Source organism: Lampetra planeri, chromosome 7 (assembly GCF_965212315.1).
Source record: "Lampetra planeri chromosome 7, kcLamPlan1.2.h2, whole genome shotgun sequence".
In the NCBI taxonomy this organism is placed as follows: domain Eukaryota; kingdom Metazoa; phylum Chordata; class Hyperoartia; order Petromyzontiformes; family Petromyzontidae; genus Lampetra; species Lampetra planeri.
Genome location: NC_136113.1, coordinates 10,963,009 through 10,988,656, shown reverse-complemented (window position 1 = coordinate 10,988,656; position 25,648 = coordinate 10,963,009). Strand labels below are relative to the sequence as shown.

Below are 25,648 nucleotides of genomic sequence, written 5' to 3'. Positions count from 1 at the left end.
ACCGACCCTTTAGAAGTTTAGATGAACGTTAATTGCAAGTGCGGTCTGCATGTCCCGTTCCAAGTGGAGCATTTTGTGCGTCAATTAAACCACATTGCGGTTTCCCATTCTGGCTCTTGGCACCGAAATTGTGGCTCTTGGGATAATTCTTAATTAGGACACTGCCAATGGAGTCCGAGGAGTCCCAATGCTGATACGTTGAGATGCAAGTCGTAAGTTCCCCCATGAAATACACGAACCTGCCAGGGTTATCCTCGCCATTCATCGCTGTTGACACACTAAGCAAACAACTTGGATGTCTACTCGTCAATATGACAAGAGTGGATAAGTAGCTCAGTGGTTCACGTACTGAACTGGACGTTTTGAGCAAACTTACCGTCGCGGCTCAAATAAGTGGCCAGTGATACCCGAACATGTCCTGGGACTGCCTTCAAAGATAAAGATACCCCCCTTAAGAGACTTGGGGCAAGTGCTGTCAGCGAGCACCTATGAAGACCGGCATGGCACACAAGGCAGAGAGTGTTGAGCACCACACCCAAACGCCTTAGTCTCCCCAGTGGCGATGTTTACACACTACACCAGGTGCTAGCCGACCTAGGGGATTCCCAGTACCGGTTCAGATAATTGTCCATGTGGTGATGGCCGTAAACAGGACATAAAAACTCGGTTCGCCGGGTTCATAGCGCAGCGCGATAACCACTGCACTACCGTTCCCCAACCACCTTCACCCACCTGCTTATGAGCGTGGTCAAGGGTGGTCAAAAGTCCCTGAGAATGCAAGGCACAGGGTGGACTTTGTACAAGTGGCTTGACAAGGGGATGTACTACAATTATGAGGTGGCCCCTTTGTGAAAGATACAACCTCAATGGATCACTTAGGTAAATAATGATTTTACATTTTTCAGAATGCTGCCAATAGGGCATTCATCTAAACCCATAAATAGTGAAATACAAGAATGCACGTGCAGTACATTTTCCCCCCACAATGTTTTGCATACAACACTTTACATGAAGAGGGGTAATTTTATCAAATGTGAAAATACAATAAAGGAATTCAAAGCTGGCTAATCCACACTTCACAACTGATGTAATTTTACAAAAGAAATTCCACAAATGAATAGGTAAAATAGTTTATTTTAATATAATACATTAGCTATGTTATTAAGCAAAATGTGCAAATTTGCATATTTTAATGTAAAATATATATTAGACCATAAACTACCCATTCTCTTTCATTGGGAAAAACATTCTACTGAAATCTGATGAAATTTATAGCACTGCAATTAAAATCAATACAAGGAAAAAAATCTTATTTTTTTTAAATACTGTGGTGTTGTAGGAAAGTCAAGTTTTCGTACCAATTCACTGCCAAAGCAGTTGCACTAATGAACAATTGGTATCCAACTCTGAAATGACCGATTGAAAAAATAAACATCACACGTACACCTTTACATCACAAGGAGGTTCAAAACACAAAAATGTTACATTGCAAAACGGTCGTAAACTTTAAACTATGTAAGACTTCATCTGTTTATGGAAACGTTACACAAGTAAATGGTTATACAGCAATCGAAAGGAAGACAATTTTTTAATGATTGTCTTGGAACCCATCACACACAATGCAGGCGCACACCCTTCTGAGGACGCGAAAATGAGTACAAAAATATCCTCACCACCTGCACTACAACTGTTCTTTTTATTTATTGGCGCATTTTCCTTTTAAAAATATTTACATGTGAATACGCATGGATACCTTGCCAGAATTACAATCAGAAGACAAATGGTCATTGCACATGTTAGATAATTTAGTGTTTTTATGCTTTTTTATGCTATTTACTTTTTGCTTCAGGAGAAGTAGCCCTACCCAGAGGTAACAACTATGAAACTGAATGCAAACATCGAAAAACAAGTTTTTTTTTTCTTACAATAACCCTACAGGGTTCTCAACCACAACCTTTTGTTCAGAGGGCATGGGGTACACTTGCCAGGCACCACTCAAAACTGTGTGAACCATGATCTCGCTAGCTCTGGATTAGCATTTTAAAAAACACCTCTCTCATGACACGGCCACTTGGGCCTCTCTCCTCACTCTTTCCGCCATGGAAACAATTCACATTCGGCTCATCTCTGGAATGTTAGGTACAGCACTGCACGCACCAACAATGCGCCAAAGCTACCAAGTGCTTTATTTATGTCGCCGTAAGAGACGCATCGCCACACTTAAAATGTTTCTCGTTGAATAATCAGATAGTGCCTCTTCATTTTAAAACTTCATACCGCCCACGCGGAGTGTTATCGCTGGAAGGCAGGTGGGCGTCAGGGCGAGCCCAGGAGCTCCTTCAGGGTTTTAGCGATGGCTCCAGGCTGCATGGACGCGAGCGTGATAAGGCCGGGTCCCATGGCGGTGTGCAGGCTCCGTGCCAACCTCACCGTGGAGGCACGGATGTTACCGGTCCCGCCGGACATCATACCCGTGCCCGTCATGTTACCGAGCAGGTGCCAAAAAACCGGCAGCACGTTCCGCTCGACGGCCTGTGGCTTCTTCGTGTACAGGTTCTCCACTAAATCTGCGGTCACAAAAACGACATCACGACCTCTCATCAATGCTTCGAGACCCGCTGGCTCACCGTAACAATAAATAAACATACACTGCACGACAATCATACCACCAATGATCAGCATACTGGCTTAACGGGATTTTCCATGGAACAAACATATGTAGTGACATCGAAGAGGTGAGAGTAACAGAACACTGACATGGTATGGTTTATTTAAAATTGCTTAACTTATCATTTTATGCTCCTATTAATGTAGTTACCCAGAACATTAGTAAAAGCCTAGACAATGTTTAAAAAATCACAATAAATATTGTGAGAAGAATATGAAAACGATGGACGTCTCTTATTTTCTGTTACACAGCAAAGGGTTTCTCTACTCGTATACTTAATCATCTATTATAATTCCTACTGATGGCACAGCTACCAATGGAACAGCCGATAAGAATTTAAAGGTGCGGTTTACGCCTGATAAAATGAAACGTTTGACTGAGAAGCCTAGAATGATAAAAGGAGTTGCTAACAGTCCCATAGGGCTGAACTCAGAAACACTTTGGTTGGACTGTCACCAAATGTACTTAATCAGCCACATTGCATTATATTTCTTTTCCAAACTAGATTTTAACCCAACCTGACAAGGACATAACTTCCAAGTGATCATTCAGTTCCGCTGTCATGTGTGGATGCTGGAGTAGTAACGAAAGGCCACGTGTGTTAGATGCTCCTTATTTTACAATTCATGAAACTACCATGAGATGAGCCGTTTGGAATTATAATGTTCAATGCAGCAGTCGGAAAGAGGAACCATACCTGCGAGACGTTCTGTCATATCCAGTTTGACTCTTCCACTTCCAAAATGGGCTTTATTGGAGAACAACTGCAGCAGATGGATATTGTCTGTAAAATATCAAAAGAAATACGAAAACTGATTTGAGGGCCATGTGAAAACATTTTTCATGAAGATGTAATCGAGACAAGTGGAGAGTAAGCGAAGATGACGTATTTCATGATTATCTGTATGGCTTTGTATCGAGTGGGATGATGGTTGAACGGTATGTGTGCCACAGTTATTCGTAAATGCGTAACCTGAACTACACCATGATTACCCAATCATGGTATGTAATGATTAGCAAGGAAATGGAACAGTTTCTACACATTTAGCTGTTTCATTAACAGGAAAAGGTTGACAACTTTTTATTGGTGCAGATAAGCTTCTTCAATTGCTCAAAATCAACCCACAAATTCTCATGATAAACACCACACACTGTCCACACTTGTATCCTGTGCACAATTCAATATGAATGTGGCACCCACAACTATCAAAATATCGGGGTGCATCAAAACACTGAACGGACTACTACGAGCATGGAAGCTGACACGCTGTGATGGTGAGCACACTGGACTTGCAATCCAGAGGTCGCCGATTCCATCTTCCGGCACCAGCAGTTAAAACCAGTGGGCCAAGTTTCTCACATCCCCCCCCGCCACTGCCTCTGTCCACCCAGAAGTGTGAACGGGTGAACCAGTCGTTTGATCGGCAGCTCGTGTATGATGGGATGAAGTGTGTGTATTCCCACATTTTCCAACATAACTGAGACCAATGTGGAAGAGTAGATAACATGCCCTCTTGTGGAGGCCATTCTGCGAGCAATGTCGTGAGCGAGCAATTGCCGGGCTTTACCTTCGCGTTAGCATACTGCACTCATTTTGTTTTACTGCTGCAACATTAAACACAATGAATGGTCAATTACTCCACTCCCCCCCCCCCCCCCCCCCGTTTAGTTTATTGGATAAATTTTTGTTCAGACTGCACGGCACTGTGCCCAGCCACCTTTTTTTACCGTCAGTGCTGATGCCGACACATAAAGAGGCACCCAATGAAGTCTGAAACACTTAGGAAGGGGCATCACGCGAGTTTTTTAGCCACCAATTACTAATGGTTTTTGTCCATGGGTCGGGATCAAACCTGATTTTTTAGGTTTGTAGTAAAGCACACTGACCACAGAGCGACTGCTCCCCAAAGTCTACAAATGTAGCCCAAAACCAAATTGTGCACAATGAATCTCGGATTTGAATCTGGAACGTCAGTGGTGCTGACTCAATGTTCTGGCCACCCGAGACACCCAACCACTGCTCACTCTGACCTTCTGACACACGCGACCAGCAGCTGCCACATAAGCTGGGAGCTATCGGTCGCCTTCTTGATGTGGCCGTCTCTCACCGATATGTTGCATGAGTGTGTCGATGACGCTGGTGGCAGCGGTGTAGATGCCGCTTAGCTTGGAGTTGAGGTTGTTGTCCACCACGGCTGGCACCACCGACTGCACCACCTGTACCAAGTTGTCCTTGAGCGCTGGGATAATGAGCAGCAGTGACTCCAGTGCTGCCTGGTTCACTTTGCTGTTTGACTCCTGGAGTCGCGGCGTGAACACGTCAAAGAACTGCATTCATTAAAACAAAAGGAAAAACAAATTGGCATAATTCACGTCGAGGAATGGCGCAAGGGTTTGGTAGAGAATATAAATTTGCGTCACTCCCAAAGCCACTAGCCTACATGGTAGCCAGACGGTGGCAGTATGTAAAATGTGCTTGTAAATTGTCTGGGAAAACAGTTTTTGAGTTGTATCCCATCATACACATGTCTGGGTCTTATCCTGATACTGTGGTTTCCTCTCACATATCCCAATGCAAGCCCCTCCTGCAAGAGTTCTGAGACTCGGCGAGGCTTTTCAGGATAAACATGATATATAAAACATCAAACATATGATAACGTTCATCTAAACAGGGGACGACACCTGTCTAAAAGACTGTCTATACGCAAAGCACCACATGTAAGCATTACGTTTGTAAACAAGTTTTTGAAAATTATCACTTGCCACTATTGGATCAAACTAGACACAAATTTTTCACTGATACTGGTATCCCAATGCAATTCATCGTCAAACTTTGACCATCTTGAAAATCCATCAAATATGTACAGATTCTATTTGTGGCATGAATTGAATTATTTATCAATGGCATTCTTATATTATTCATTGGCCTGAAAAATCACTGCTCAGGAACGCTCCATTAGGCTGCACGGAGCGCATTCACAGTGGACGATCGGTTTTGCGTCAGGGGTCATTACCCCTTTATTTGGGCTGGTTAATTTGGACGCGACACAGCACACGGAGCACATCAGTGTGGGCTCAGAGACCGTGAAGAATGGGGCCGGTCTGTGCAAACAGCCCTCCCCCCTACGTGCCTCACTCAAGCCTTCACTCTGTTTTGCTCTACTCCTTTAACCACCGCACACACACACTGCTTCCGCCGCAAATACATGCATTCTCACGCAACGCAGCCTTGTCGTCAAAACACTCGACATCACCAACACCACGCGCCCCCCCCCCAGGACTGCACCACGACCCGGTCATAGAACAAGAACCATGCCTGGCATCTTATTATATTCAATATTCAATGATAATGCAATGTGTGCCACGCAAAGTTAAATTGAATGTATGGCGGTGCCCATCTCATGGTTACACAGCCCTGAGCCTGTGGGTGGAAGTTCCACATTCCTCTGGTTGGGGTGATTCTTCGTATATGACAGTAAAGTTAATTTTTCCCCAAAAAATCGTCTCAACTCAGGGCTCAGTAGAAGTGCCTTCGGCTCATAGATTACTTGAACAAAACTACACAAAACACATCAAAATCATCAAAGACGATTCAAGTTTCTTAAAATCATCAGGCCCTGTTCTTCACAAAGGGGCTGGCAAAACTTACCGATCAAATAGGATTGCCACCTTTTCCACAGACCAAAACTGGGCGTATATTTCAGTCAGCCGAGGTCTGTGAAAACTGCAGTATACTGTAAGAAAGTTCAACACAATGCCACCACAGACCTTGGTACAAATAAATTCCTGCCACCGGAACACAGATGCAAATTGCCGGAGTGTACGAGTCAAACCCAGCCAGGTGACAACCCTATGATCAACTGCTCACCTTGACCACGTTAGAGGCCACACAGTCGGGGTTGGCATGGCAAGTTTCCACGAGCATTTCGATGCCCTTGATGCGCTCGCGGAAGTCTTTGGACGCGAGCAGTCCCGTCACGGCCTTGAGGCGCTCCGAGTAGTCGCTTTGGCTGCGTGCCAGGGGCCGATAGGGGGCTTCGCGAGGAGGCATCGCCTCCTCCCTGGCCGTGGAAGCGTTGAACAAATTCGGTTACATTTTGGCGGTCAGCTCTGCACACACGATTATTTTGTTATCATTACTATCACTGGATTCGTTTACCGAGGAAAGCCTTACGGAGTCTCAAGACTCTTTAAGGAGAATCCTGCCAAGTTTTCGCTGTAGAGAACGATGACTGACGTTTTCCTATTCTGGCAATTTAGAAGTGATCTAAAAATGTGGCTATTTTGGAACGTGGTATGCCATCACACAATGGCCTACTATTCTTTAGATTAAGGCACGGGAGCTTCAACATCCACTGTGAAGTAGACCAGGACGGCCTGCCAGATTAGAACCGGAAACCTCTGCAACAAGCAACGAATAGGCTACCGCTGGGCCGCGTCACCGCCCAAGACGGCGGAGAATTCTCTTCTCGCTGTGCATCATTGGGTACTTCACTGCAAAAGGACAAAGGGGACATACGGCTGTTCTTACTTCCAGTCCTCTTGAGCCGAATGTATTCCAGGTTTTCTCAATAACCCATCATGAGGTGCATTTACATTATGAATGTGTTATTTGTTTCTTTCGGTTAAGTCACGTCTAAAGATAAAATAATAAATTAAATTAAATAATAGAATACGACGTTTCGATTGCAACACAAGCAATCATCATCAGGTATAATGAAATAGCGACATAAAATCTAACCAGAAAACTATAGACAGACATATTAGCAGACATAGCGAGAGCAACACAGGTAACAGAGAGGGGTGATCGTCTCTGTGTGGTGGCCTTAAATAGACAGAGGGGGGGGCAGAGGCAGAGAGAGGGAGGAGGGTTAGAGAAAAAATTAGCATATCAATGAGTGGTCAACAGACGTGGTGCTGCGAATGCGATGGCACGGCAAGCAAGCCTGAAAATCAGGAGAAGGACACACTAAAATTAAATAACCTAGTAAAGTATCGAAATGTAATGTAATACAACACAGAGGGTCGGTCAACACACAATTAACGCATAGCCTGGTTGATTACGTATTTCAAAGATTGCTAAGTTAGAATTTAAGTGTGAACAATCTAAAGAGAGGACACAGGCAGAGAAAAATTAAGATTATGAATGTGATTAAAATGTATTACAAATTAACCTTAAAAAACGATCATTTGCAATGTGCAAATTATACACTAAGGCTACCATTATGCCAATGGAGGGGCCTGATGCATAACAAGGAGATGGTCAAAACAAACCATTCTTAGTTGTAGACTCTTTACTAGTCTGTCGTACAAAAGTTCACCACAAGCACAACAGACATACATACAAAGTCATAAACACGACAGTAACAATAGTAATGGAATTCAATAGACTGCCGATGCAAAATATGTGATTATGTTAAGTGAATGTTGTGTATAATTGAAGAAAGCCCTTTTGATGGAGGACGGTGAGAAATTAAATAATATAATCAAGGATAAGATATTAGTGGGAAGGCTTTAGTAACAAGGTTGTTCTATAAGAATGAACTGGTAAATTGGGATGAATGCTTAGAAACATCTATTAAGATGCACCTGATATCTATTGCACTCTTGCACATTATTTCTAAGTGCACATTTGGTGCTGCCAGCGGGCTGAAAATCACACCGACCCTGAACGACTGGCCTCGATGTTATCGGTAGAATTTAGTCTTGGAGAATTAACCACTCGGCGAATTGCAAGATGACTGGTGAAATGGATATTCGGCTGAGGTCTGCTGGTCCAGTAATAGGCGAGATTTTTGGAACTCGAGTAACAAGTGCATGCTTCCACAGCTTGCGAACAGCGCCAATGACTAAGCTGTTATGTATTAGTTTGGCTAGGATGCCACGGAGTTCATGGACATTTTGCTTACAAAGCCTATATGGGATGTAGTTCGCTCCCATAGCAGTTTTGGCGATTGGCTCTGTTACCATCTCATGTTGGTAAGCACAAGCTCCAGCTCCATCACCGAAGAATGTGAAAGCTGCTTGAGATAGCTATCAGTGATGATGAGACGACGGTGGTGGTGGTGGTGGTACAGCCACTGACCTGGCCCTGGTGTTGGTGCCGTCCCTCACGTCCTGAGCGGGCCGCGTTCCCAGGCCGCTGCCGGGCAGAGACCGACGCCCGTGTGCTGACGATATCTCGGGAGGGGATTCTCCAAGGCCCTGTAGGACCACGAAGACAGGACATTTCAAAGTTCAAAGTTAATTTATTAGGTATAGCCCTGTGAGCCATTCGGCTCTTGAATCGGGTGCAACCGCAACAAACAAAAACATGAACAAGAAAACATCTTAAAGTGATTATGTGCAAACAGAAAATATGGTGACATGACGCACAGACCCATCACAGATGGAGATACGGCACAGACACGGTTAGCATTACACTATGCACCGACAACACCTCACTGCACTCACTGTGTGGTTACTTAATAGTGCACATTGGTTCACAAGTTAGTTACATGGCAGTACATACCAATGACAGTGTTTGCTGGACAACAAAAGAAAATGCTATCCGTAGTGTGGTTTTGGCGAAGACTTACTTTATTCCTGAGCGTGGTCACGGTGTCACGCACGTAGTGCAGATCCTTGGGCAGAACATACTTATCAATCATTTTGTCAAAATCCGGGTGGCCCATCATGATGAACAGCATCTTCTTGCCGTAGTACCTGTGTAGGTATAAAACATGCCAAGCGATATACTTAGTGGAAATCACTCACACAACCAATGGTTAATTATAAAATGAACAATTAAAACATTGCTGTGATTTGGAGACAAGATTCAATAAAAAAAGAAGTATTTTTTTGTAAAATGTTTACCATTTATCTAATTTATGTTTCTTTATTTTTTATAAGACTTGTAAAGTTTAGCTTGCTCCATTATCTTGAAAGCATATAATTTATATATAATTTGCAAAAAACAGTCAATGGTTAAATTTTCACACCATTGTCAATCAATTGCTAAAAGGCCTCCCCACGCCATGCTGGTCATGAGGTTGCTTCAGCATACTTCACCACACCACAGTCAGTAGAGTCATTGACCAGCGAGTTGAAAAGGGGGCAGGGCAGGCCAGGACCAGTTCAGATATCACTCGTCACCGATGTTAGTCGTGGTAAGGAATATAACACGGCTCGCCAAGTTCGTAGCATAGTGCGTAAACCATTGCACCACTGCTCCAAGACTTATGCTTACAATATACAAATCGAAGCACCGTTACATGGCTATAGTTAAGACTCCCATAAAAAATACAATCTCAGCTCAAGTGTCGAGAGAGGCGTCGTGTGCAAAGCGGAGGGGGCACCTGGTCTCGGGGGAGGCGTCCTGCGCGAAGGCGGTAGCTGCGAGCAGCACGCGGTCCGTCACGTCCTTGATGCCCGCCAGCAGCCGTGCGGCTCCCAGCCGTTCCACCACAGGGATGAGGTGCTGCGCTGTGCACTTGCGCACGTATATGTTGCGGTGCCTGTGAACGTTTTGCAGGGTCAGGGCCATGGCGGTTATTAAAAAGCTTTCCAAACAATGGTATAGTTTGTAGACATTAATGACAACTTTCTTGAAAAATGACAATAGGTTTTTGCGCTAGTCTGACACTTGTTTTCCAAAACCATATAAAATATAAATTATCATATAAAACGTGTTTTTACAATTTTATAATGCGGTCCACAAGAAACGGATTACTGTGCTGCTGTGACTTGAGTTCCTGGAGGCTGAAAGTTACCCGCATGTGGTGTGTACTCATTGCAACGTGGTGCTTTTTGGGAATTTTTACTGTTTCAAAACTAATCTCGCATTTACCCCAGTGCAATAATGTTCATGTCCAATCTGCATAAAACAAAACCACCAGAAGTTCCCTTCAAAAAGCTACATGTGTTCCATAAAAAAGAAACGAGATTCTCTCCGTGCATCTCGGGCCACTCACGCAAATCCCCCGTTGATGAGCGCAGTCAGTGCCCGTGTCGCCGTCACATTTGCAACCATGGTTTCCAGTGCCTTGACGATATCTTCTCGCATGAAGTTGTTGGTTTCTCCGGACTTGTGCAGCAGCACCTGGGTCACTGTGTCCAGCTCCTGGTCCATGCCCTTCTTGAGGTGAACGAACATATCACTGATGCAGCTCACCGCAGCGCGGGCAACCGTTGAGCGAAGGTTCTTTGCCTGTGAAATTGGAGGGACAGTTTTACTCTATCACTAATAATGTGCCTCAAAGTTCAGAGCACTGAGCTGGCACGACTTGAGATCCTGGGTTTGAATTAAAGCAGCCAAACCTGTGATTAAACCAGGTCCTCAAGTAAGGAAAGTGGATTGTCTCAGCCTGGTCACTAATCATAATATATTACAAACATTTTTGCTGGCTGGATTCCTGGCTGGCGTGCAAGTGCGCGTGTGTGGAGCGCCAAACTTGCGGGATGCCGTCACCTGCATCCCACGGCATTGAGCCGGGTTTGTGTATCGTGCTGACGTCACGGCTCCGCCACCCACCCTCTACCCCGGACATGTATATCGTGCAAATACATTAGAAGATAGAGGAAGATAAGGGAGGTAGAGGAACGAGATAAACGAGGGAGTAAGGGAGTGAAAGGGCATGAAACGGAGAGGAAATTTAGAGCAAAATGTAAAGAGAGTGAGGGAAAGCAATAAGCAGTGGGAGGGAGAAAATTATGGAGAGGCAAGAAGGCAAAGGTGAGAATAAGGAAAGCAAAGGTGTGAGGTGAGGGAGAGACGGGGGGGGGGGGGAGGAGGGAAATGGATGAGAAACAATGGAGGGAGGAGAGGAATATAGATGGCATAGGTAGAAAAGAGGAAACAGAAACAACATGAAACATTGAGATACATTGGGATATAAAATGAACCAGTTATGTGCGGGTTGCTTTTGAATGGAGAAAAAAACCGACCATGAAAAATTGTTCTGCAATTAATTTGGTAAATTTAGTAAACTTCAGAGAATGCTGGAGAAATGAACGACACCTGCCCATCTGATAGGCCTGTAACAATTCACCATCCTCGCTATTCAATGAATTGTTGAGCTTCAAGGTCGCGATTAAATTCAAGCAGCTACATTTTTGCAATTTGGTGTAATGCAGCATCTACAGTGATTCTAAGTGTGACGTAAACCCAATTTCAACTAATTGATGTACTGCAACACTGCTACCGTCCAGCATCTGTTAAAACTTCATTTCCGCAGATCATCCTTGAAAACACTTACTTTTTGATAATATTCCCCATCCAATGCAATGTCTAGTTTAAAACAGAAACATACGCACTCAAAATAAGTGACTCCACGTACGAGGGGCATCAATCTGCCCGGTCGCGCTGCAGAAACGCAAGACGAAGCTCACCTCCTTGGTGACAGCAAAGGAAACCTCGTGCAGGCGCGTCGCTAGCAGCTCGGGGTGGAAGGTGGCAAGCCGCTGTGCGTACGAGATGCCCAGCATCTTTTTCTCCCTGCACGAGAGTGGCGTTTTTCACGTTATCGATAACTACGTCTAAAATTTAGAAAAACAATGTATTATCCTTCACCAACCTTCACCAAAGGTGGACTGACAGAAGGCCGTAAGTTGGATAGGAAGTTGGGTCCTGAGGAGAGCATTGCTTACTTCTAGAGAAAACAAATGACGTTTTACATTTTTAAGTCAATATACGAGTGGAAAGTATGGGTAGAGTCGATCATGAGATCAAGGCATTTGTAGTAGGTTGTCTGTTCGAGAGCTGTAATTGGTGGGGCTAGAGATGGTTGATCTGTGTTCAATGAGGATATAAAATTAGTTTTACTAGTATTAAAGAACAATAAGCAATCACATTCGAAAACGGTGTGCAGATAGATTTGCCCTCTCATTCCAATTTGATGGCTGTACAATGAAAAGTTTGCTTTAATATAGGACAATCAAACAAGTTACATGGTTTTATGCCTCCTTTTTTTCAGACCCCCTAATGAGTTCCCTGCTTTTGGCTGCCAGATCATCATTGCCATTTGAACTATTGACAATCTTGATACATACAAATCCAGTGTGAACCCCAACAAATACAACTATAATGACAAGTTGCTTTGAAGCGGATATGTTAGCATTAGAGCTAAAGCCAAGTATAAACTCGAAACAATGTTGCCACTACCACTCACCAATCATCTTTTGACAAAAGCACGAGCAGCTGATCAATGTCTGCCTCGGGGGTTGAGGATGGCTTCAGCTGCGCCGATGCCAGCTCCTCTGCTGACACATGCAAAGAATCCTGGCCTCTGGAAGTCTCAATATGAGGTTTGATTTTCTCAACTGAAAGAAACACAATGTGGCAAATAAAAAATCCATCATTTCACCAAAAATAACACACAATGAGCTGCTCTCAAAGCACATTTCAAACATACTAAATGAATACAAATAAATGTTTAAGTCATTGTCATAACTGCTTAACCAATGCACAGATGATAGGAATTTTCTATTGAGAAGAAATCAGGAAATGTTGTAAATGTGTGGTCGGTGGCAGATCTTGCCAGGTTTTTGCTGGCCACTTGTGTGCACGGCAGGCAGATTGGGTGTAATGAGATTGGTCTTCGCAGCACTGGGTCTCTTCTTTATTTCTGGAACTGGGGAGTGTCTGGTCTGGACGATATTAGTGGGGTTCATCAGACGTTCGGACACAACGCCTCCGTAGACAGCCAAACCTGCCCAAAAAACACAGTGACCAACATTAACATTGCCACAGAACTCAGTGTACACATAGCATTCGCAACACTTAACATCATGCTGACAGAAACAAAACATGATGCTATTGTACAACTGAGAATAGCATTCTTAAACCATTTAGTAGTATATACCGAGATTGCATGCTCGTCACCTACTCCAGAATTGTCAGGGTTTGGAGTCGCAAGTCAAGATTCAATTATTTTTGTAAAATTTTTACCATCTCATTGGTATTTTTCTAAATGGTCTGATTTGTACAGTTTTGCTCACTCTATAAGCGTAACTGTAACATTACATTAACATAAGCTCCCCCGCCCATGCTGCTGACCACTTGGGGTTATGCCCATTTTAAACCTTTATAAACAGTTTGCCTTTAGAGGCTAACCTCTTTTTTTTTTCCCTATGCTGATGACGACCGCTTGTGTTGCGATCGAAACGTCGTAGTTTTTTTTATTTTCTTTGAACCTATCTACGTGACTTTACCGAAAGACCCAAGGAATATGAATTCCCACAGTCACGAAAGCTTGAAGTCAAGATTTGTATACCAATTTACCAACCGTGGCCTGGAAATTTGAGTATTCACAGATAAGCACGGTGTTAAGGAAGTCACGTGATGTATGACAGCATGACATCACTGTATTGTGACGTCATTCGTCTGCGATCGCCATTCTATGAATCTAGAACACACGGGTCCGTAACAGGCATTTATACATTTTGCAGGGCCTTGGTCCTCCTCTGGGCCACAGTGCCACCTGTGTAGCCGATTAGCTGTCCGTCTGTTCTGTTGTACACACTGTCCTGTCATTCTCGCAGCGCATAGACCGTGTCGCATCGCAACCACATTCACATTAACCCTTTCCCGCTCCGAGATGTCTGCAAGTTGCAGGGTGGGTCCCGTTCACCGCCGAGTCTCGGAAGGCCCAAACGGTGCCATAGCGCCGTTGTTTTAAAGACATTGCACGGTATTCATCCAAGAGAACTGAAAATTCGGGAATTTTAAGCAACACACCAGAGACCGAGCTGTCGTCTATGCCGACTCTCCCAGGGTCGATAGATTTGAGCTGCTGCCACAAATTCTTGAAGTTGTCATGAGCGTGTGGATTCACGTTCTCCCGGCTGGGAGGGTCCCTCACGACCAGCTGTGGGAGTATTGCTTTACTGCTCTCATCCTTCTCGGGATGCTTCAGATGGATCTTGTCCAACATCGGAGACCGTAATGAAATGCTCAACTGCAAGGAAACACCCAAAGACATTTAGATTTTTCATAATAAACGCAGTACCAGCGTACGAAGTTGTATTCCAGTTGTGCTACCGCATCACGACATTGGATAAAAATAATTAAATTTTTAATTCCCAAATCACATTTTGCCAGAAAACAGCCCATCATAGAACTACTCGTGAATATCCCACTATGCCAGTATTTTTTTGCATATCAATAAAACATATTTGTCAGAGCTTACACAGACCGAATTAATTATTTAAATTATTATTTTTTGTGCATTCATTGGTGACCGCATCCAAGACAACTCCCAACACTTGAGAACCCAGTTTAATCACAGATGGCTGCCCACATTCTAATCTACGATCTCTGCAAGGCTCAGGACTTTGAACAAAATTAGCCTCCCGAGCGTCCCAGCCACCTCAACTGTAGATGGAGGACCACTGCCCAAAGACAAGTTTTTCTATCTTTCAATTAAAGTGTAAATGCACGAGCGAGCTCGATACATTTTCGACGCACGGCGCTCGCAGGTGCTTACAAAGTACAGTCCTGTCGCCGTGCTTCACTATGCAGCCCATAGCAGGTGGATATCATTTACCGACAAGCGGCTGGCATCAAGTGACTACATTAAAAAGTAAACGGAGGTGAAAGCAGTGAGTGCTACTCACAGTATTCCCACTTTCGCTGGCACCATGGCTGATGTGAGGAATGCTTTTACCATTTACCCCATTCATAGATTTCCTGTGATCGTTCCTGATATATGCTTCGGAACTTTTCGCTTCTTCCTCTGCAGAGGTATTTCCAAACTCTGTGTTGTCATTGACCAACCCAAACAACATTCCTAAAGTGGAACGCAAAACAAATGTTATAAGGAGTGGGAGAAAATGTTATCCAGTTTAAATAGGTAATGTCATGCGTGCAATATTTGTATAATTAGCAAAGGAGTGATTATTATATTACAGCAAAAGCTGTTGTTATCTGGCACTTTACCATCCGGAATACTCTATTAACCGGTATCTGTCAAGCACAGCCATACAAATCTTCTGTCACGTATTTGTAAAAATTCCGACAGCCATCCTGCATCTCGCCGTGTGCTTATCGTAGATCTGTTTACTAGAGCTTCAAGACACTGCTCAGTTGTGGCGCTAGTGGAAAGATGTACCGACAATACTGTACACGACTGTATATTGTACAGTAGCAAACTCCGGTAATCCTCGTAGTGGCGGCTTTGGCTAACCAACGAACAAAAACGGTCACTGCATCACACGCTTTCAGATGTGCTTCTGCAGCCATCTGGAACGCTCTTCCTTTACGATAGTATAAAGCCACTGAAACTATGCACTTATAAATCTAAATTGGAAGCGAATTTTGCGAGAATTTATTTTTGTATTTGGTTTTGTTGTCCTCCCACACCTCCGATTAGCACGGTTCGCTACAGTACTGAGCAAAAGAAGTTCAACATACCGCTTCTCGACAATCAACTTAGAATTGTCGACAACGGACTAGCGAGCACCTCTGTAAAAGAGTATATCATTTATTATATCATAGCAGAAATGTAGGCTTAGTTTCTTTCTTGAAAAGTTTCATGTATTTGCAAAATTTGGTGAACCATAAGTATTACTTTTCGATAACCGGAATATTCTATTAACTGGCACCCTCCATTCCCCATGAATGCCAAACAAGAGCTTTTGCTGCGTAATAACGTGCAAAAAATAGAAAAAACGCAATGCAAGTCCAAACGGCATCCAAAAGGCAATCCAATGGGTATAGGAATTTGTGCACTTTTTCTCAACACCTTTTCCAACAACGGCCACATCTTTGGTAGAGTGCTGCTGCTCAGAAGCTGTTGCAACATCCATAGAGGCTGTGAACACAAACATCCGTCAGAACGAAATGTTCATCGGTGTAAATCAAGTGCTCACAACAGGAGAAAACCAAATTTCAGTGAAAGGCAACCACACACGCATTCAGATAGTATCTTCCAGAAACAAATGATAATCAGCCACAGTTCCACACAATTATTTTTGCAAGCATTATTCAGGATGGATAACAGAGTATTTGAAAATTTCCCGAGTTTTTTTTTTTTCAATGGGAGGGAAAAATGTTCACGACGTTTTGGCCAAAAAGGCCTTCTTCGGTAACTACTGAAAATGCTACCTTTTTGAATTCTAGATTTTAAGCTTTCGTGACTACAAGGATTCATCTTCTTAGGTTTTTTCGGTAAAGTCACGTAGGTAAAAAATTTAAATTAATAAAAGTAAAATACCTTTTTGAAGTTGATTTTTATGCCTGCTGGTTTTGGGCAGCGTATCCTTGCTCTGAGAACTGCCTGCAAAGATATTCTCCACACGCTTGACTCCTTTCTCGGTGTAAGCGCCGCCTGAGTTAATCTGCTGCCCAGCCGCATTCATGCCCCTGTCAGTCTGCGGGAGGCCTGCGAAAGCAAGCAGCCCCAGCATGGCAAAAGTTAATAAAGCGTGCTCAAAGTCACCATTGCTAACAACAAGACACGCACCTTGAACATGTAACACATGAAATGTGCAGCAAAGCTGATTAATCTTTCACTTTTGTATGTGTAACTATTGGAAAAGTAGTAAACTACCTTTAGGAATAGCTTCCAATATAGGGTCAGGTTTGGTGATGAAAGATACCTCTTCAGTGCTGTAAAACAGAATACAAAAGATACAATGTCCGTGGCTTCCACGAGTACTCTTCTTTAAGAGTGCACTGGTCTATGCTACAAATGACATGATTGTATTGTGTACCAGATAAAGCATACAATTAATATTAACAAGTGCAAATCGAAACATTACTTGGACATTGAATAAAGAAAAACAAGCTATCAGTGCAGGTTTAATGCTCATATATATCACATTTTTTTATTATGCATTTCAGATGCACAAACATCACATGTGCCACCCGTACATTACATCTTGACACACGCACGATTCATCTACCTTTTTGATGCAGACTTTGTTACAAATGCTTGCTGTGCGGACGGTGAGGGCGCATTTCCACCAATGCTGGCCTTGACCCTCCTCTCCTGGCCAAACTCGGAAATGGGGGAGACGTTGGTCGGGGTCACGGTACGCGGGGTCACGGTACGCGGGGACGCCCCCCCGCAACTTGCGTCCCCGTCCGGTGGGTTGCTGTCTTTCAGCCACTGTGCATGCTTCTTTGCAGCGCTCGATCGGAGGCTCCGCAATGAGTTCTGTATCTGGACATTGGGAAGAGCAGGGAGGTGGGACCAACGTTCAATGTGAAGGGCTGCTAATCGCGAGCCCACTTGAAAGACTACAGGGTGTGCCGTGAAATTAGCGTGCATCCAAATTGCGAGAATTTGTTTTTACGTTTTATAGCATGTATGCATGAGCGTTTGTCATCCGTAGTGGGGAAACCTCTAGTCAAGAAAATCAAATCTGAACAAACCCCGAGTATAAAACTTTTCTGCAATTAGAGATGTAATGGAAAGTGGGCAAATTACAGGGTTACCCAAAACTTGGGGATAAATACCAAAACAAACGACTATTTGCAAATATGCAAACACATTTTGCCCAACAGCAACCCTTTGGTTTCCCGAATGCTAGTTAAATACTTCCAAAGAAAAATGCATTTTGGAAAGCATTACATAATCCACAGACGTACAGGATTTTTTACTAACTTGATTAAAATGCGAAGGCACACAACAGCAATAAATAACTTGAACTATTAAAAAGGGTCATGCGTTAACTCGGAAATACTTTTTTGCAGCGTCCACTCGGCACACACACCCCCTCCCACGCACTTGTTTATGATTTACCTGGCCTAGTTAGTGGGGTACAATTTCTTATCGTACAAAAATGCACAGCACTTGTACAAATTCCATTGACATTAGAGATTAAGGTTGTTCAAATACATGTAACAAATATCCATTTTCATTAGAAATGTAACCATTTGCCTTTGTGACATTGTAAAATATGGTCATATATTTGGAATGTAGCAACACTTCAATTCCTTAAACACAATCATTTAACTCGCAATACATGTATAAAGCAATGCGTATATAGATTATTTTCAATTCGTATGTGTTGTGCAATCTAAATCTTGGAGCAACTACACATTCTAACTTGATCACATATTGGCTTCAACAAAATGTATTATTTAATCAAACCACCACTTACAATTGTAATATATTGATAAATGGGCGTGTAGTGGCTAGCAAACTCAACATTGAACTTGGCAACCCGAGTTTAATGCCTAACCATGGCAAACATCAGTGGCGAGTGACGTCTGATCCAGTCCTGGATTCTCACCCAAAATTCACCAACACGCACTGACCAGCCTGGTGAAGTATGTTCAAACAGCATCCATAACTTACATGGTGTGAAAAGGATTCAGGAGAAAGTTTGCAAAGCTTTTATATTCCTCAATTGAAGGATCGAAGACTGCAGCAGAATTACTATATAGCCGTGGGCTAGCAGACCTCAACATCAACATCGAGCTCCTTAAAATATTGCGATACGCAATAGAATAGAATGCTGCGAGAGGCGTTAATCCTGCCAGAGTAAATTTAGTTTTACATTCCAAAATAATAGCTTTGCTTAAAATGACGTGCCTTTACATGTGAACAGCACGCCCACCTCTTCCAACTGCACCTCTTCCGTCTCGCTGTACGGTAGAATACCACTGGTCTTGCGCTCGTGGCTCTTGTTCGCCTTCTCGTGGTCCTGTGTGCGCTTTACGACACGGTCAAACGGATCCCTGGCGCCGCCGCCGGCGAGAACGTCGCCGTGGTGCTGCTCCCTGTCGTTGAAAGGGACGCGCGGGCTCATGGTCGCCTCCATCGGCGGCATGGGCCTGCCGTGGCCCGGCAGGCGGCGCGACGCCGAGCGCGCGAGCGTGGCCTTTGTCGGCACCGGCGACACGATGCCCTCCTCTGCGCACGCAGGTAAGGCACAGCAGACAACATAGCAACATCGTAACCGGAACAGCTTCACACATTTGTATTTTGTTAAGACACGAGTGATACAATTGTTTTTTTTTATATACATTTGACACATTTTTTATAAATGTAATTAACTCATGATTGGAGTTCACTACCAATGAGCTGAGCAGCTGAGAAATGCAAATATTGCATTCACACTGAAGGTATTGTGACAACGTGCAACAAACGAGGACATACGTCGCTTCCAGTTGACAATGAGTGCAGAGCCCATGTAATCTTCCGTTTTTAAATTGCTCAGAACAGTTTAATGTCAACAGTTACTTTGTTTAACTAGTGTATTCTTTAACCGGATGCTCAGGTGAGAGAATATTTTGTTGACACTGTGGTCCTGGTGACGGTGTAGGGTGATTTGTCACCAAGGATAGGAGATACAGCACAGACTGTGTTCCGTGAAGTTGACACCTTCCCCAATCGTAAATATCATGACGCCAAAATGACTCCGACAACTCTGGATGCATTGAGTGAAATACCAAAATTTTTTTTAATTTTAATGTCTTTAAAGGGCATGTTTTCTAAATTCTGCTCTTATAGCATAAGCTTCAAAAAGTTTAATATAAAAATGGATTACCAAATAAAATATCCTTACAAAATGGTCTTCACCATGCCTAACATGCTACAAGGCTTAAAACTTAATTCCGTCTAATACCCGTACCCATTTGAAGCTCTTCTGTAAAACGCTGCGGCAGTTTTGTGCGAGGACGGGGAAAGTCCTCAACATGTTCGGAAGGCCAAGAGTATGCGGAGCGGCCCTTGTGTGTCTGCTCAGCGCTAGCGGTGGGGAGGAGGTGGCTCACGTCCACAAACACGCTGTCACGCGTGGCCGAGTGGCACACCACACTCGAGCCCTCTGCCCAACTGTGCACCGCGGCGGTGTGCTCCGCTCTTGTCGCTCGTTTCGGGAGCATTGAATTTTTGTTGAGGTTACTCGCAAATGGCTCTAAATTTAAACAGATACAGATATTTCAACAAATAAACAACAAATAAATAACAGAAGTAAAGCATATGAAGGAAAAATTGTTAAAATAATTAGTCAATCTTCATTTGAATCTAACTTTTTTGACAATGTTTACTGTGTATATCACCGTGTGTTTGATTAAGCCTGTGATGACAGCTATGGGGTACCTTGATGTGTAAACCACTGGTTAGTGGCTTTTCCGAAGAACGGGCGTTCAGTTTCAACACCCCTTCCCCGCTCTGAGTCCAACTCCTCGTTAAAAAACTTCCCAGCCTTGTGGATTGCAGCAAGCGGTCTGTGTGTGGCGAGGCCTACAATAAATAGAAGTGGCCAATCAATTTATTTGCAATTTTACAAGAACTGTTCGTTGAGGACACCGTGTGCCACACGCACCAATCACCTCCGTTCCCCAGAGCAAAAGCAGATGTCAAAGCATTTTCACACCACAAAGCAATTACTTCCGCGTGCAAGCAGGCCACACATGAAAGTTAAATTATTTCCATTAAATGTTACTGCACACTAAATAAAAGCACACCCCATAAAACTGTTATTAATCCAGTGGCTATACATTTGAAAAGTTTGAACACAATTTTATGCTTAACATTAATGAGGTAGTTTTTCCCGATAAGCCACATTTCAAAGTGGAACGCATTCCACAAACCTAGCATTTACAATATTGACGTACAAAAGTTAGCACATTTATGCGCACCATGAAACTAGACTTTACCGACAAGTAAACTACGGATAGTAAGTACATGTCAAGGAAACACAGGTCTGCATCACACTAATTATACAAGGACCAAAGCCCGGAGGACAAATTGTACGTGCTCAATATAGAACAAACTGTAGAACGTAATGACTCTGATCTTCCACCGGCAAAGCAGCCTTTAAAAAATAATTGGCTAGGCATCCTTTCGGACGAACAATCAACACTTAGTTTGCCGACACATCCAAATATAAAATAGCGAAGCTTCAATCACCACACACACACACCACACAGAGGATATTTACCAGTAAATGAATTGAAATCCTGTCTGCCATGGACGGATGCTGGTAATGGCAATTCTTCACCTGGATTCGCCATGGGTCCCTGAGACCAGCACTCGGGAGCGAACCGTGAATCCTGCAAAGGGGCCTTTCGTTTGTAACCGACTCAGCGCCGCATACATCGCCTGTCCGCAGCAAAAAGTGAACGGCTAGTGGGGGTGGCGCTTGTAAAACGAAAAAAATTAACCCGTAAAAACAAAGTGTTTCACTATAAATCCTTTATATGCGTGGCATCGGTTTTATTTTATTATTCATTTCTGTTTTTCTTGAGTAAGAGTTTCATTTTTATCACATTGGTATTTTAAATTAAATATGAAAAAAAAATTTTCCTATAAAGTGGAAAATAAATTGTCACGCACAACGAGTCTGTGTGCAAAATGTCAGCTCGATTGGATCACGGGAAGTGGGTTAAAAAACGACCGAAAGATTTGCACGGTCGTAAGCGCGCAAGCAAGTGAACTTAATATAAAGGATTTAAAAAACAAAAAGGACTCCATCCTTACCGACGGGAAAACGTAACAAATAAAACTCAAGGTCTTTTTCATGGAATTCACATTTGGGCATGCGCTATCTGCGGTTTCTGAGGCTACAAGTTTAACATTAACAAAAACAAATGCTGACAAACGTTTTACCTGGGCAAGAGAACCAAGCACACCAAGTTGGATGCAGAGGGTGGGTGGGTGAGGGGGGTGTTCGTCAGTCATAGTACCCCTGCTGTGAGCAGTAAATTCCATCGCCAAAGTACACAACATCCTTTTATGGCCAACTCCAGGACTGGTGGTGGGCAACACATTTCAGTGAAGCGTACAAACAAATAAAATATATGTATGTACGGCATTTAAGCGTGTGTTGTTGCTCCGTTTTAAAGAATTCTGTGGATCAACTTACACCGACAATCTCCAGAACGAGGCTCCTCCTCCATGGGTATTCGAGAGATCTAGTAGAGGCAAGCTCCTGGAATCTCCCATGAATATTTTACTTAATTTCTGACACGTACAGCCATGTTTGTTCGATAACTGTTGGAAGCGAGCCTCCCCCTACAAAATGTGCATTGGTGGGAGCTTATTCAACCAAACTTCACCGTAAATGTCGAGTATAACAACCGATTTTTCCGTACTGCACTCTGCTACTCAACACGTTCTTACCTGGTCATTACACGTGCCTGCCTGCCTTTCCATTGCGAACGAAGCACTCGCTCCAAAAAACTGACACCATTTACCTGTCGCATGATGGACATGCTGCCACCCGGCAGCCTGTTGCTCTGTGGGATGGACTCCACCGACGCCGACCGAATGAGGAGCTCTTCCTCCCACGGCAGGCGGCTCTTGGGACGTCCCGCGCTCAGCACCCGCCGAGAGCCGACGGGGGCTGTGCCCTCTGGGTGGTGGTGCTGCTGCTGCTGCTGGTGCTGCGGTGGCTGGTGCCGAGCCGACAGCTCGGCCTCGGCGCCGTCGGCGCGGGAGCTGCGTGCGCTGGACGAGCCCCCGGCCAGGATCCACTCCATGTCGGCGTCGTGCGTGGCCGCCTCCCGCGCACCCCGCGCGCCAGCCGACGACGGGAAGTGCGTGGCGTACTCCACGAGGCCCGAAGCGCCCAGCTTGGGCAGCTGCCGTCTGGCCAGCCGCGCCTGCACCGCGGCCATGAGGCCGTCCACGTCGGCGCTCAGCTCCACGGCGTCGACCGCGTCCACCAGCGGCGGCAGCTTGCCGGGGCCCATGAGCGCGGCGAGCACCGCGAACGTCTCGAGGGCGGCGTGCCGCACCTTCCTCTTGGGGTCTGCCAGGCTGGGCGCCAGCACCCGGCACAACTCGGGCAGGTTGAAGCGGCTCCGCGGGAAGGAGAGCACTGCCGCGATCACCGTGCTCAGGATGTCCTCCCGCACGCGCGCGTTGCTGCGGCTGCTGCCGAGCGCGCCCAGGAGGATGTCGAGCACTCGCTGCGGCGGCACGGCCTCCATGAGGCTCAGGAAGATCCTCAGGCACTCCTGCTTGGTCACCTCCTTGCCGTCGCCCAGCACCTTCACGAGAGCCGCCACCAGGGGCTGAGCGTAGCGGCCCAGCTCGCTGCGCAGCTTGCCCACCAGCATGCCGATGAGCTCCAGGGCGCCGTGCGACACCTTGAAGTGCACGTCGTCGAGCACGTTGCTCAGGAAGCCGACGAGTCCCAGGACGTTGCACGCGGCCAGCGTCCTGCCGTCGGCGCGGACGATCGCCTCCTTGAGTTTGTCCACGGCGCCCACTCGCCGCTTGTAGTCCGTCTCGTCCACCAGCTCGTGCATCACGTGGCGCGGCACGATGCCGAACTCGCAGTCCTCGAGGCCCGACGCGGCCACGACGCTGCTGCCGCTGCTGCCGTCCCCGGGCTCCCTGGGAGAGGCCGCACCGGAGGCCACCGCCGTCGTCGCCACCACGATGTTGACCCCACCGCTCGCCGCTCGCGACCTCTTGAGCAGCTTCTCCACCTCGGCCCTGAGCGAGGCGGGCAGCCTGCGCAGACACCCGTCGAAGACCGCGTCCCCCACCAGCGACCACACGTGCTCCAGGCACTTGAGCGCCGCGGGGTCGTGCTGGGTGGGCCCCGTCTCCAGGCCGCCAGGCGAGAGCTTCTCAGCGGCGGCGCGCACCACCTCGCCGAGGTCCTCGCGGGCGAAGTCTTCCCGCGTGAGCAGCACGGGCAACAGGAGCAGCGCCTGCGCGCTCACGTCGCCGTCCCGGCTGCGCACCCCGTGCTCGAGCAGCGCGGCCACCACGTGGCCCCTTCGGCGCGAGTGACGCCCGTACACGTGCAGGGTCTGCAGCGCGGCCTTGCGCACCGCGGCCTGCGGGTCGCCCAGCTGCGCCACGAGGCGCGGGGTCACGACGGCCATGCAGCGCTCGAGCTGCGGGCCCAGCTCGGGCACCACGTCGCCGATGAGCTCCAAGCACTCCTTCCTCAGTCGCCACGCCTCGCCGCCGCTCAGGAGGGCGCCCAGGGCCTGGAAGAGCGCCGCGCGTTGCTCCGACAACGCCGCCGACGCCGGCGCCGACGAGGAGGCGAGGCCGCCGCCCGCGTCCGCCGTGGGGGGGTAAAGCGAAGCGCGGCCCCGACTCGAGCCGGGGGGGGCCAGGCCGAGGCGGAGTCGGCCCAGGGCGGCCGCTCGCTCCGAGTCGCTCCCGCGTCGGAGCTGCTCGAGCACCGCGGGGTCCTCCATGGGGCGCGGGGCGCGACTCCCTCCTCCTCCTGGGATCTCGGACTCCAGAGGCGGCGGGAAGGGGAGGTCGAGGCGGTCTTTGACGCGGCGGCGATTCGGAAACAATGGTGCCCCCCCCCCCGTTAGGTGCGGCCGCTCTTACAGTGAGTGGCCCAAGGCGCAGGACGACGGCGTTGGCGGCGGCGTGAACGCGGCCACTTGGAGAAGCGGTCAGGTCGAAGCGCGCGGGCTGGCGGGGTTTAAACAGCGGAACGGGCGGAAGCCGCGGCGCGAGGCAGAAGAGAGACGACGCAGAAGAAGAAGAAGACGGCGGCGGCGGCGCGGGGCCCCACGGATGAGCGTCGATCGTCGTCGTCGTCGTGGCCGCCGCGGTCCAACGACGGCGCCGTGCGGACACCGCGGGGCCCCCCCCCGCCCCGCGCCGCGTCTCCCCTAGCAACGGCGGCCTCGCACCCTCCTCGCCACAGCAGCAGCAGCAGCCATCGACCTCGACGACGATTTTAGTTGTGAAGTGGAACGGCGGTGGGTGGCGGGTGGCGAGGAAGGGAGCGGCGGCGGCGGCGTTGTTTGTTGTTGAGTCCCCGGAGCGTCCGCGCAGATTAAAACCCCGCGGCGGCGACGGCGCCGAGATGGCGGCCACGCGATCGCCAAGGGGGGAGGGCGGGGCGAGGGGCGGGGCAAGAGGCGGGGCGAGGGGGGAGGGGCGAGGGGCGGGGCGTCTTCACGTGACGCCACCCGCGCGCGCGCGCTCGCGGGAAGTGACGTCGCGCGCGGCGGAAGCGGCGACGGGGGCCGGTCAACGCTGTGGCAACCCTGGGGCCGGGGAGGCGGCGCTCTCGCGTTGTGTTTGGTGGTGGTGTTGTGTGGTGGTGGTGTTG

The 25,648-nt window shown here is 46.7% G+C and overlaps 1 protein-coding gene across 4 annotated transcripts; it reads right to left on the bottom strand.

Annotated features, from left to right (window-relative positions):
- Positions 1-1,118: 1,118 nt before the first annotated feature.
- On the bottom strand, positions 1,119-25,423 carry TOGARAM1 (TOG array regulator of axonemal microtubules 1). Of its 4 annotated transcripts, none has more exons than XM_078596324.1 (22): positions 22,800-25,423; positions 21,545-21,656; positions 20,701-20,844; positions 20,231-20,515; positions 19,214-19,509; positions 17,552-17,811; positions 17,197-17,255; positions 16,861-17,028; positions 16,390-16,458; positions 15,263-15,435; positions 14,385-14,604; positions 13,186-13,356; positions 12,817-12,967; positions 12,038-12,143; positions 10,621-10,856; positions 10,006-10,164; positions 9,247-9,373; positions 8,754-8,872; positions 6,537-6,729; positions 4,777-4,996; positions 3,366-3,452; positions 1,119-2,567 (listed from the first exon to the last, which is right to left on the bottom strand). In XM_078596324.1, exons 1-22 carry the CDS (start codon positions 24,768-24,770, stop codon positions 2,317-2,319), a joined length of 5,577 nt encoding a protein of 1,858 aa, XP_078452450.1. In that variant the 5' UTR covers positions 24,771-25,423; the 3' UTR covers positions 1,119-2,316. The 4 variants fall into 4 exon arrangements, with proteins under 4 accessions (XP_078452450.1, XP_078452451.1, XP_078452452.1 ...); XM_078596325.1 differs by having other exon boundaries at positions 19,229-19,509; XM_078596326.1 differs by lacking the exon at positions 20,231-20,515.
- Positions 25,424-25,648: the final 225 nt, after the last annotated feature.

Excerpts from the sequence above, each read along its gene's own strand:
- TOGARAM1 (XM_078596324.1), bottom strand. The coding sequence starts at position 24,770 with ATGGAGGACCCCGCGGTGCTCGAGCAGCTCCGACGCGGGAGCGACTCG. Across the intron at positions 10,857-12,037 it reads CCTTTGCTGTCACCAAGGAG|GCAAAGAACCTTCGCTCAAC; the intron begins GTGAGCTTCGTC and ends CCAATTTCACAG. Across the intron at positions 4,997-6,536 it reads TGGCCTCTAACGTGGTCAAG|TTCTTTGACGTGTTCACGCC; the intron begins GTGAGCAGTTGA and ends TAATGAATGCAG.